A 13560-nucleotide genomic window follows, 5' to 3' on the forward strand; every position below is an offset into this window, starting at 1 on the left:
GAATATGAGATGTATTTTTATATTCCGGCAATTCAATAATGTTTGAAACTATTGTAACAGATACTGCGATGTATCCTACTTATGAGCTGAGCATGATGCCCACAAGAGTGCGAGACTTGTACATGGGTGTTGAGAAATATTGATTTATTATGGCTACCTTAAGGTTTTGGATTATTGAAAATTGATTCTGAAAGTGTGTAACTCTGAGAAATATTGAACATGAAAAATAGAATAATTTTGTGTTCTTTCATCCGTGCTTAAGGTTTCGGATTATTCATAATTTATTTTGAAAGTGTGTAATTGAGTGTTAGTGGACCTGGCGAACGTCAGCAATTGTGTCAGTTGGACATTTTTACTTTCCTTGCCCTATTACCATAGGTAAGGACCAAAAAAATTAAGGTACCCAAATTTCATGTTTTCTATAACTTACGTTTCAAGGTCCCCTGAGTCCAAAAACATGATTTTTGGGTGTGTGTGTGTGTGTGTGTGTGTGTGTGTGTGTGTGTGTGTATGTCTGTGAACACGATAATTCCATTCCTAATTAACCGATTGACTTGAAATTTTAAACTAGAGGTCCTTATACCATGAGGATCCGACAATAAGAAATTCAATACAATTCAATTCAAGATGGCGGATGATTACTAAAAAACCATGTTTTTCTCAAAAACGGATCTAACAATTTTCTTCAAATTTATACCATGGATAGATATTTATAAGCCCTATCAATTGGCATGAGTCTCATTTCTGGGAAAATTTCAGGAGCTCCGTAATATTCTTGAGAAAAATGTCAGTTACTAGAAAACCAGTTTTTCACGATTTTCTCAAAAACGGCTCTAGCGATTTTTTTCAAATTCATACCCTGAATAGTTATTTATCATCTCTATCAACTGGCATGAGCCTTTTTCCTGGGAAAATAATGGGGGGTCCACCCCATCCTTGAGAAATAGACTTTGTAACCTCATTCTCGTGCATGCGAGGTAGGTAGGTAGGTAGAGCAGTTTATAAAAAGAACACAGTCATGGTCAAGATTTTTCATCTGTAGAACAGCTGTTTTGACGACTTCAAAAAAATCATCGAATTCCACAATTTACAAAAATCTGGTGTGGTACACTCACACAACTATCCTTGCTCATTAAACTGGGAGTCTCATTCTTAAACGACAATAATTTAGAGAAATAACATAATGACGATTGGCGGCAACATAATTATTTGAAACTACGATCAGACTACTGTATATGTGTGTATATAATAGTTTTCAGAGTACTTTTTCCTTTGTGTAAATTGTGAAATCCGATGATTTTTTAAAAATCGTCAAAACAGCTGTTCTACAGATGAAATATCTCGACTAGCTATGTGTTATTTTTATAGACTGCTCTACCTACCTACCACATGCACGAGAAGGAGGTTACAAAGTCCATTTCTGAAGGATGGGGTGAACCCCCCATTAGTTTCCCAGAAAGGAGACTCATGCCAGTTGATGGAGCTGATAAATAACTATACAGAGTATGAATTTTAAATAAATCAGTCGAGTAAATTTTGAGAAAATCGTGAAAAACATGGTTTTTCAGTAATTATTCGCCATTTTTCTCGAGAATATTACGCAGCTCCTGCAATTTTCCTAGAAATGAGGCTCATGTCAGTTGTTAGGGCTTATAAATAACTATCCATGGTATAAATTTGAAGAAAATCATTAGAGCCGTTTTCGAGAAAACCGTGAAAAACATGGTTTTTTTAGTGATTATCCGCCATTTTTCTCAATAATATTACGGAGCTCCTGGAATTTTTCCAGAAATGAGACTCATGTCAGTTGATAGGGCTTATAAATAGCTATCCATGGTATGAATTTGAAAAAAATCGTTAGAGCCGTTTTCGAGAAAACCGTGAAAAACATGGTTTTTTTAGTGATTATCCGCCATTTTTCTCAATAATATTACGGAGCTCCTGGAATTTTTCCAGAAATGAGACTCATGTCAGTTGATAGGGCTTATAAATAGCTATTCATGGTATAAATTTGAAGAAAATCGTTAGACCCATTTTCGAGAAAAACGTGAAAAACATGGTTTTTTAGTAATTATCCGCCATTTTTTCCGCCATCTTGAATTGAATTTTATTGAATTTCTTATTGTCGGGTCCCCATGGTATAAGGACCTTAAGTTTAAAATTTCAAGTCAATCGGTTAATTAGGAATGGAGTTATCGTGTTCACAGACATACACACATACACACACACACACATACACACACACACACATACACACACACACACATACACACACACAGACCAATACCCAAAAATCATGTTTTTGGGCTCAGGGGACCTTGAAACGTATAGAAAACTTGAAATTGGGGTACCTTAATTTTTTTTGGAAAGCAATACTTTCCTTACCTATGGTAATAGGGCAAGGAAAGTAAAAAGGAAAATGTACTATTTAAAAAGGAAAATTTTTAATTTAAAAAGGAAAACAATTATAATTATTTGATCGTAGTTGCAAATATGTTGCCGCCAATCGTCATTATGTTATTCTAAAAATTCTAAATTATTCTCGTTCAAGACTGAGGCCTACAGTTCAATGAGCAAGGAAATTTGTGTGAGTGTACCACACCAGATTTTTTTTGGTTGTTTTTAAAACTTTTGTTATTTATTTATTTTATTCTGAATAATTTAATTTCAATCTAAAAAAATATACAAGCAATTGTATATAATCAATCAATTGTGTGACTTGGACATTTGTTTTTGAGTTGTTTTACAACTTCAGCTATTTATTTATTTTAATAATCTGAATAATTTATTTTCAATCTAAAAAATATACAACAATGACGGCTTCTTGATTATAAGATAGCAATATTACAGTGCATTAATGTAATAAATGTTATGAAAGTCCAAGTTGTCTAAGTTCACTGATCAATAGATTTTTTTAACAATTGGATGAGAAGATTGTTTGAACATTATTTTGAAATACTATAATGGACTCTTTAGATAAGCTCTAGTTTGAATATAGAGTGGGGGGTATCATCCTGAATTGACTTCACAATTATTTCTAAACAGTATTGATAAAAATCCATGGATTATTAAAAAAACAAACAAATAATAATAAAATTCAGCTCTGTGGAGCAATAAGTAGGTCCCTGAAGAACAAATCTAGGAAGGATAGCCTACTATAGGATAAAATTCTATAAAGTTATGGCTTAGCTTATGGAAGCGAAGCAGGGATAAGAAGCCAGAATAAAAACTCAGGCGGCGGAAATGAAGTAGGCATGCAAAGGGATGCACTAGAGAATATCATATTCGAAATGGATTGATAAGGAGAGAATGTGGAACGCAACCGCTAAAGTGTATAATCAACAGGGAAAAGTGGTCAGAACATATTTTAAGGGTATCGCGAGATCGCCTACCCCTGAATGCATGGCTCCATAGACCAATAGGGGGGGGAGAAGGAGCATTGGTAGACCGACAAGGTGGACGCCGGAACAGGTTTAGCTCATTGAGCTAATTTTAAAACCCAAAGCCATGACGACGTCGATGATTAAAACAAGGTCTTGAATAGGCATTATACAAAGCCAATGGAGTCAGTATTAAAAAAGGCTTCGATTTCCAATGTAAGTTGTCAATCTAACCACCATTTTTGAAAAAACAGAGAGTGTTTTTGATAGGTCATTTTTTCAAAATCCGGCAAAGCAATCAATTTCAAAAATTCAAACATTTTTTCGGAAACCATTCATGTGCAATGAAGCAATAACAAATAAAATTTACAGAGCCAAGTTATAGCATTTTTAAAAATGAATTAAATCCTCTTGAATTTGTTATTGGTTATTTGCTATTAAATCCAACTCTATTTGGATTTGCTCTAATATAGGCACCCTGAACTAAATTCCCCTAAGAAAACTCGCAAATAATTGAGAAACTATCTGAATATTTTTAAAAGTATTACAAAAAAATGAATACCTATTGGATATTAATGTTAAACTTTCTTGCAATATTATTTGATTGAGTTTCAAGAGAGAAAACATAATTAGGAGTGGAACTAAATAGATGAGTTTTTTTTAATATACTAGTCCATGAGTTAACAAGAGTACGTGAACTAGAAACAATTATTAGAGAACTAGGCCATATAATTAGGCTTATGAGCCTAAATACTATTTTCATTGATCACCTCACATATCATGTACTATTATTTTCAAATAAAAGTCAATTAATTATTGTGTTGTAAAAACCATAAATTATTGATTAGGATATTGGATAAAAATACTCATGGAGATATAATTGTTTTGTTTTTTTTTTTACAAAAAAACTAAAATTATTTCCCATTAAGAACAATGTCCAAATCAGGCCTTGTTTATTAAATCTTCAATATGTCTTACAATTCAGTACATTATCTTGTTAAAGTAGAAATTTTCCTAGTTGAGATAATTTACTGCAGAATGATTTTCTGTAAATCAAATCAATAACAATTCTTAATCAATTTTCTGTTCATCAAATCAATACCAATTTATTCTTAATCAGTAATTTGTCATTGAGAGACTATTTTGAAATTAAATTTGATAATATTGAGCTGAAAAATTATTAATATAGCTGGTTTGGAGTACAGTACTTCCTGATTTTTTATATTTTTCAACTAAGCGATTACAAGTGTTTGTTTATTCAACAACTTTATAAAGGATAATCACATCAAACAATAGTAAACGAGCTACAATTAGAAAAACACAAGCAATATGTATGAATAATCAATCAAGGTGAAACAATTACTAGAATATTCAAATATCTTATAACTTGACTGATACAATAGAAAAAAAAATGTTATGAAATTCAGGTTTTCTGTGGGGAGGGTGTAGCATTAAATAAAACAAAGTATCAAGCTATATAACAGTCAAAGACAAGAATACTATCAACAGACTAGGCCTACTGTTCAACAGGATTTTCGTTCATCTAATCATTTCTTTCTAGAAGCATTGATTTGGTGCAGTATCTCTCACTCCGTTCATTCTATTATATCTTCGGTTTTTAATCAAATCAAATTCAAAATTTCAAGTTTATTTATTTCTGGACTGAAAAGTGGACTCAATTCAAGTGGATAGCATAACCTATAATTCTTATTCATTCATAACTCAACCTTTATTGTATTATCATCCATCCCATCATCACCATCATCTAGGCTTAAAATACTTCTAGAAAGTCGCTTTTGTAAATTAATAAATGAATAAAATTGTTCAACGAAAATAGCGAGTTCTTACTGATGACTAGTGCCTTGAGTCATCCTCCGTTTGCAAATTTGTTTGTGGGTTTCTTGGTTCGACAAGTATTCTTGATTGCTTTCATCAATCAACTTCAAATTTTCAACACACAAATATTCTTCAAACCATTAAATAAGTTACAGATCGAGTTCGGTGCCCAACGTAATTGACACACTCCTTCGTCCTTTTTGAGGATATAACAGGATAACATTGAACAAGAAAAAAATGTAGTAAAAAGTGTAATCATATCACCTGTTAACTGCATTATTAATTTCAAACAATTGAACTTAATGCAAATTGAACTATATCTCTTGATTGCCGTTGATATTGAGCAGCTCTATTGAAAACAGTGGAAACTGCTCAATATCATCGGCATTTTGAGCGAGCTCTCCAGACCGGAGGGCGCACTAGTTAGAAGAATTTCTGTAACAGCAGATATATAAAAATCAAACATTCAATACGGACCACAGGATAAAATAAATGACATCGTAGTTGTTAATAATTGATAATTTTATTTCAAAATGTGCTGACGAAATTCACGAAATAGTTGCATGATTTTGAAAATAATTTGAGATTCTTTACAAAATATTAAATACTATTATTAGCATAATATCAAAATATTCCAGAGAATTTCCAGCTACTTTCATAATACAAAATAATTATCTTTGACATGAATATATGGCAGTAAATTTATGCGTTTTTTATTTATTTGAATTAATTTCGGTCCTTTCTGCCAAGTCACTCACAGCAAAATTCACTCACTTTTCTGGCCTATTCAAGAAGTAGTTTACTTATGTTGAAAACTATTTGAAACTAAATTGAATTTTTACTATATTATGTAGTAAATTGTGTAATGGTGAATTGAAACTTAGGGTAGATAATAGTAACATAATTTTATGTTGGTTTTGCCAGCAAGGCAAATACGGCTAAAAATATAGCAAAGACTAAAAATAAATACTCTCATTCATCTTTTATTATTTGATATAATGTTCTCAATGCTAAAGAGGAATGAAGATTTAAAAAATAATGCCAATTCAGATATGTTTAATTTGTTAAGCAATAACCTGCAGTAGACTACATTCAATTTATAGCATACTCATTAGAGAACAGTATAAACTGAAGCACCATTGTCATTCGAGTAAAAATTTATCACAAGAACTGACACAAGTTAAAACAGATCTGCTCGAAATAAGATACAATACCTAGAATAATTTGAGGCTAATCATTATTTTTCTTAATTAAAATAACCTTTGAAAGATGATAATTCAACGAATGATTAGGAATAATGTTAGAAGTAATTTGATAGTTGATTTATGTAATTGATATTCGTTGTATGCAATCATCTTACACTACTTTGAACTTTTGGCATATTCCGTAAACAATATCAATAACTTGAGAAGTTTAATTTAATGAGAAGCCATCTTGATTGAAATCTCTTAGGATACTGTTACTCTATCTTCAAAAATAGACGTGAATGAATCTATTTATGGAACGTTAAAATATACAAAATATACTCTGAAAAAGCTTGATTGAATTTCAAGCATATCACAACGTTACAAGCCAATCACCAACATGTATATAGCACACTCATTAATCAATGATTGAGCCAATCATTAACTCATTTTCAACAACATACAAACAACAACAATCTTTAAGCAATCATAAATTATATAGTTTTAATTGCTTGAAGCAATGTAATAGATTTTGATATTTTTCTGTCGCTTAAGCACAACAAAATGATGTAATCCTCCGATATTATTAGAGATTCAATAGTTGAAATATTTAACTTCAGATCAATAATGTAATCTTCATCTTAGTATCGATAGTATGTACAAGTTTTGAGGAGATTTGTAGCGCTCTCAAGATCTTTCAAAGAGGATTTCAATTGCAAATATCGCAATCATCATCATCATCACCGTTTTCATCCACAACGATGTAATAGAAACTAGAACTTATGAATACAATGTCCTCTCAACCCACTCCTCCATTGTGAAAGTTGCCTCATTCGTGTTGTTTGGATCACGTTCTTTAAATTGATCTGCAACAAAAAACGTGGAATAGATTTATTATACAAAAATGTTTTACTAATCATATATCTTTCCTCATACTAATCATATATCTTTCCTCATACTAATCATATATATCATACCGTTTATTTCAATGAATTTTAATTTCTTGCAGGTAATATCTGAACGAGATTCGTGAGTGTTTGACCACCATTTACCTTTTTTGTCGTTACATAATAATCGATAAAATATAATATGAGGAGAATATTATGATATCAAGTAGAATATTCCAATAACCTTATAAATATGTGCACTATTTAAGACAAAATTGAGAAATAGAAAAAGTTTGGATTTTATATTTTATAAATATTTTTTTCGCTCTATTCTATCCTATAAATAAATGAATACAAAACTAGCTTTGGAAGAATTAGATTCTCCAAATTCCCAAAGATATACTTACGGGAGTTGACAAAAACATTAAAACGTATCAGAATGATTATTGGGTGAAATAGTCATACCTATCATGGACTTTAGCCTGACAGCACACATCATGAAGTCGTCGAACGATATCTTGCCCTCCTTGGATGCGTAGCGGTGCACCAATATGTTCAGAATGTGGTTGTTGAGCCGATATCCGGCCGAATTCAGAGCCTGTCGCAGCTCAAAAGCACTTAGGTAGCCCGTCTCTTCTTTGCAGTACATCTTGTAGACGTTCTGAAAAATTAAAGATAGTTTCAAAAATTACCATTTTGGAATGATAAAAACAACAAAAGCAATTTTGTATTTCATAATATCGCAAATCGATGAATACACAAATATACATCATACGTACAATACAAAATACCTTTTTATAAAAAAATCTTTACAAAATATCTTTTTTACAAAATATCTGTATGGTGAACAATATCTGTTCTATTCACTCAAGACGTGAATAGAACTGACTTTTTCACGAAATATGAATTATTCAACTCTATCGTTGATTTTTGCAGTTCATTCCTCTTCGATTCTACTATTGTGTACTTATTAAACTAGTGTAATTATACAAGGATACATATATTAGTCTCCAGGTTTACAGAGTAACAAAAATAAAAAATAAAATTGAATAATATAAAAGTATATGCTGATCATTGTGAAATGTTTATCTTATCAACTTAACAACTACTGTAAAATATCTTATGATCTCCTTGCAATAATTCCATAATGATAAAGTGGAATAGATAATATCCTACCTTCCAGTTCCTGATATCAATCCACAACTGCTTGAATTCGTCAAACCCTAGTTTGCCAGACCGGTCAATATCCATCATGGCGATCATACTGCGGCACACATCCTTCGAGAAACCTTCTGGCTGAGTATCTGCAATAATATATTAGAAACATCTCATCAAAATTAAGTTTTTTCTTATCCATTTGCATGCGTCATAAATCATGTAGAAAGTGTTTCATATCACTGTAATAAAGTATGGATTTCACAAACTAAATAAACTATCCACATAGCAAATAATGAATACATAAATATGTAGTACACTCAAAACAGAAAATAGAAAAACGTAAACGTGAAAAAATGGGTTTACCAGTGAACATTGAAACGCAAAAAAATCTTACAATGAATACTTTGTAAATGAAAAATAAATCATATACAGAAACTTAAAAAAATGATAAACTCCAAGCTTGATATAAACAGTTTGAAATTATATATACTGAAAATTAACACACAGATAAGAGATGAATAGAAGTAATAAATACATAATTCAACATTACATTGTGAAATTTCATGATAGATGGAGCGTTGAGGCCTACAAAAAATTTAGAAATAGACAAAAAAATCGACCCACACATTAGACATAAATAGAGAAAGAGTCCTTAAGTTCATAGTACACACAAACCTATGTGGATGGATGCGAGCAGTCTTGCAGAGTGTGTGAGCAGCTTCTTCCTTCATAACAAGACTTACAGGATGCGAGAAACAAGTATTTGAGAGGCTTAAGTAAGGATTCATAAAATTCAATGCTTTATGAAACTTTAGTTTAATTCATTAAATTTATCAATCTAATTTATTTTATTTTTAATGTTCAATTGAAAATACTGGAGGATTCAGGAGATATTTTCAAGAGAATATCATACGGAATGAGCACATGCTAATGACAATATTTGAAAATTTTCATTCAACTCGTAATATTAGTTCACATGAATACAACGAACAAATAAACAGAAACAAGTGTACATGCAATGAACTCCATACATTTTCAAATGAATTCAAAATTAAGTTCTATTTTTCAAGTCAGTCAAACAAGTGGCAATCATTCTATTATATGATTTACAGGCACTAGCAAACTTGGCAAATATATATTCAGTCAGTGAATTCTTTGAATACTATATTTATGCTGCTACAGGAAACTACAGTTTAATCAAGTAAACTTATTGATCAGCGGCCTTTTTCAGTACACTTGAAAGTTTATGTCACACTGAAATAGGCCTAAGCTATCAACACACTTTACGCGAATAGAACTTCTAGAGCCTACTAGTGTTTTACGTCTTATTTGTGGATAGCTTGTTCCTGCATTGCATGGGCTTTCAAGTTTCATGCTCGTTTATGAAGATTTTATGTGAATTGGATTAATAAGGTTGAATTAGTTATTTACATTATGATCATGGCATGGATAATATATGAAATATAATTTATTACTATAATTACAGGTATACATACCTACCTACATACAAAAAAAACTTTTGAATATTCAGCAATGGAAATAACTTCTCGACAAATGATAGATAATTAAAAAAATATTTTAGACTAAAAATCCAATTTTAATCACTGACTGTTGAATGATTCAATTCACTACAGGGGAACCTAACGATTGCCATGATTGACTCAAATAGTAAAATTATTGGAAAAACCAGGGTGAAAATCATCGTTTGAATGTAAAAAATCAAAATTCGTTCGTAGCAAAAAGTCTTACCAAACATGGACGATATCGGAGAGTCTTGGCATACTGCGCCACAGAACATTGACAGAATTTGTTGAACCATTGACCCGCCTGAGCTTGGTCCTGTAGGAATCTCTGATAACACATCACAAACACAAATTTGTCTGTTAGCATCCAAGCAGTCAGTTAACATTACAACATCGATGCAACAAAACTCATGAACTTTGGAGAATTTCTTTTCTGTCAGCTGGAAGTAGCACCATTCAAAGGTGATTATGAAATTAAGCTGAATCGGGTTTTAAAAGATTTTCATGAAATAGCTTCTTTGAGAACTGAATCTGTCATGTTTCGAGAATTCAGTTGCCGTGAATACGTGAGCTGGACAATGCAGTTAATGGCATTTCAATCTACAAAGTGTTCTAAAATTTTTCGATATGAAAGTTGGACGGTTTCAAGAGAAGGGCTAGACTGAAAATACGAAATTAAGAAGGTTCTATATACTTCAAAACTTCTGAACATGGAAGAAAATATATTTTCACTAAACAATCTAATAAAAGTAAAAATTTCAGAAGATTTTCAAAAAATATCCAAATATATAGAGATTGCAAAGAAACAATCTAACAAGTATTAAGAGACAATTAAATAATTTATATATTTTCTTATAGATCCACGATTGTTCAATTGTTCCAATCAATTTAAAATTATCAATTAAATTAATCCTTCTTTAGTAGGTATGATCCATGTCATGATACGTCCTATCCTTTGCGAGATTAGAAGAAAATCTATTAGCTTGATACTGATGCCATATTAAAAATAACTAGGAAGAAAGGAACTGGATGATAAGATCCACATTTTTAGGTAATCAGTTTAAACAACTGAATTCAGTTAAAAAAAATTCAATGAGGTACAAGTCTTAGCAAGTTCATTGAAGTGTTTTCACAAGAAATATCTCAAAGAATTCAGAAAATTAATGATTCAAAACTATTTTTATGGTTATATTAACACGCAACTCATCAACACTGAATGTAAATAAACAAGGCATCAACTTATTTATAAGTTTTAATATTTATATTATTAGGATAAAAATCAAAACAATAAAAATCAAGATTAAAAAGGCAATAGACCTAACTGACTTTCTACATTTTCATTTTGATCCGTTATAAAGTTCATTATGGAATGTCAGTGAATTTTAAGTTTGGAATATTATTGGAATAAATTCTAGGAATATTATTAATGAGACATTTAGGATAAATTGAAAATAAACTCGGCATGTTGATGTTGGAATAATAGGGCTAATTCACTGATGATATCATAATGAGAACTTTTAATTTGTTCTGACACAACGTGAAAGACTGAGAAAGAGGAACTACTAAAGGGAAATAATAACAATGAGCTTTTTGAATGTCACTTACAGGCACATTACTTGAATCAAGTACTGCATAATACATATGTTTCTCAAGAAACACGTTAATGTTTGAGAAGGGATAATAATTGAAGTATAACTTGGCAAATTTCATTTTGAAGAGGGAAGTGATTGATAGGAAAAGCAATCCTCAAAACATTTAGACAAGCAACCCACAAAGCTAATATAAAACATAAAATGAGATCACTTCAATAAAAATACACATACACTAACAACAACAACAACGACAACACAATTATAACAATTGGACAATTATAACACACAACATCGAGAAACGTATATAGAGAGGAGTAAGTGGGAGAATCAATTGATTCGAGTAAGAGAGTTCTATTTAATTCAATAATTGTTCTGAAGATGAGAAAAGTTAAAAATCTAGGGTCTAACTGAATGTTAAAACCAAAATCAGCAATTGATTTAGCATAACGTTCTTAGGTTCAAGATTTTAGGAAATATACACAGGTACTGTGTTATGGGTTACGTACTGTGTCGATTGATAAATCAAGATTATACAGACTAAGATTTTGCACTTTTAGCTACATTAAAAAATGTAAATAGATTTTCAGCTTTGATCATGAATAAGCATGAGCTAATAAGACTAATTCAAAAATAAGTATGATTGAGCGAAATCAATTTACACAAGATGCTTGAATAAAATCTAGATAGTCAATATCTAGATTTCAACTGAGTGACTCCTATTCCAGTAACTTTAGCAACAACTATTACGCTGAAGAAATAAATCAACTTAATCACTGGCTTAGTTCTATTTTGGCGTTAGCAAAATTGAATTTGAGAAATTGAGAGTGTGATTCACAATTACGGTAACATCACAGCTACTACATACTTGAATCGAATTAAAGGATTCTTTGTTAGATCAGCTAGGCCTACACATCTACATACTAGTATGAATGCACACATTCAACACGATTCGTATTGTTGAATAGCATGCCAAACTCTTCAAAAACACTAGTCAGTTCTATTGATTGAACTGGAAAAATCTATCATACGGATATTTATCTAGTAAAATAAGAACAACATTGATAAAAACTTATCAGTAAGGCAGTAATAATCAGTAGTTAGTAGTTTATCAGAATGCACTAAAACCGCAAATTATCATCAATGGATAGTAATCAGAATTGAAAATATAATTTCTCAAATGTTTACCGTCTCGCATGGCATAATCAAGAATTTGTTTGAGCTCCATCCAATCAACCTCCATGTCATCTCCAGCCAGTTTCTTGAAGAATTCTCTGATTTTATCATCAGTTGCTTTCTTCTTCTCTGGTTCATCATCCTCCACTTTGACCTGTGAACGGAATAAAATAGTGATGGATGGAAATAGATGGAATGACAAGTTGAAAAGATAATTAATTTCAAACCCGAATTCATTCATAAAAGTTGAAATAAGAATCAACTTACGTCTTGTAATAGTGAAAAATCAAGTACATATTTAGAATATGTTCTTATAAAATAAGTAAAATATTTTAATACCGGTATGTGAAATATTTTTAATAAGTTCATATTCAAAATATGTACATATTTTGAAAGAGCATAATGTGATGAAATTAATAAAAATATGTATGGACGGGACACAAAATATGTTAATTCATAATAATATTTCTTCACTTTTTTACTAAATAAAAGTTATCGTTGAAAAATATTATTTTGAAACTCATATTATCTATCATTAAATCGAAATCATTATTATTATTGAAATTGGGTTTGCCTGATAAGGAGTGTGTAAAGTGGCACAACTCCAAGTGCTCATTTCATTATGAATTTACAATTTTCTAGATGATGGTGAAAATTCCAATAAAAAGCATAGTTTTACTTACTCTGTCGTCGATTTCTCCCATTCCAACTTCTTCGTCGTTTTCCCTGAAATAGACAGACAATGTCAGATTTTTGTTTGAGAAGAGGAGATTCAGTGCAATAACAACAGTTGAGTCTTGGACATTATCGACTTTGATTTAGCATAT

At 31.0% G+C, this 13560-nt stretch overlaps 1 protein-coding gene across 6 annotated transcripts in view; it reads right to left on the bottom strand.

The window, feature by feature from the left end:
- Positions 1 to 5719: 5719 nt before the first annotated feature.
- The window catches only part of LOC111047553 (calpain-A), a 67764-nt gene continuing 59923 nt past the window's right edge, over positions 5720 to 13560 (bottom strand). For 4 of the 6 annotated variants that reach the window (XM_039423422.1, XM_039423423.1, XM_039423424.1 and 1 more), the window contains 6 exons: positions 13417 to 13459; positions 12746 to 12887; positions 10195 to 10296; positions 8464 to 8591; positions 7753 to 7948; positions 5910 to 7266 (listed from right to left, as the gene is read on the bottom strand). In XM_039423422.1, coding sequence (XP_039279356.1) covers positions 7181 to 7266; positions 7753 to 7948; positions 8464 to 8591; positions 10195 to 10296; positions 12746 to 12887; positions 13417 to 13459 — 697 coding nt within the window. In that variant the 3' untranslated portion in view covers positions 5910 to 7180. Of the gene's footprint in view, positions 7267 to 7752; positions 7949 to 8463; positions 8592 to 10194; positions 10297 to 12745; positions 12888 to 13416; positions 13460 to 13560 lie in introns of all 6 variants that reach the window. The other 2 variants (XM_039423425.1, XM_039423427.1) reach the window with 1 other exon arrangement.

Source organism: Nilaparvata lugens, chromosome 3, assembly GCF_014356525.2.
Source record: "Nilaparvata lugens isolate BPH chromosome 3, ASM1435652v1, whole genome shotgun sequence".
Lineage (NCBI taxonomy): Eukaryota > Metazoa > Arthropoda > Insecta > Hemiptera > Delphacidae > Nilaparvata > Nilaparvata lugens.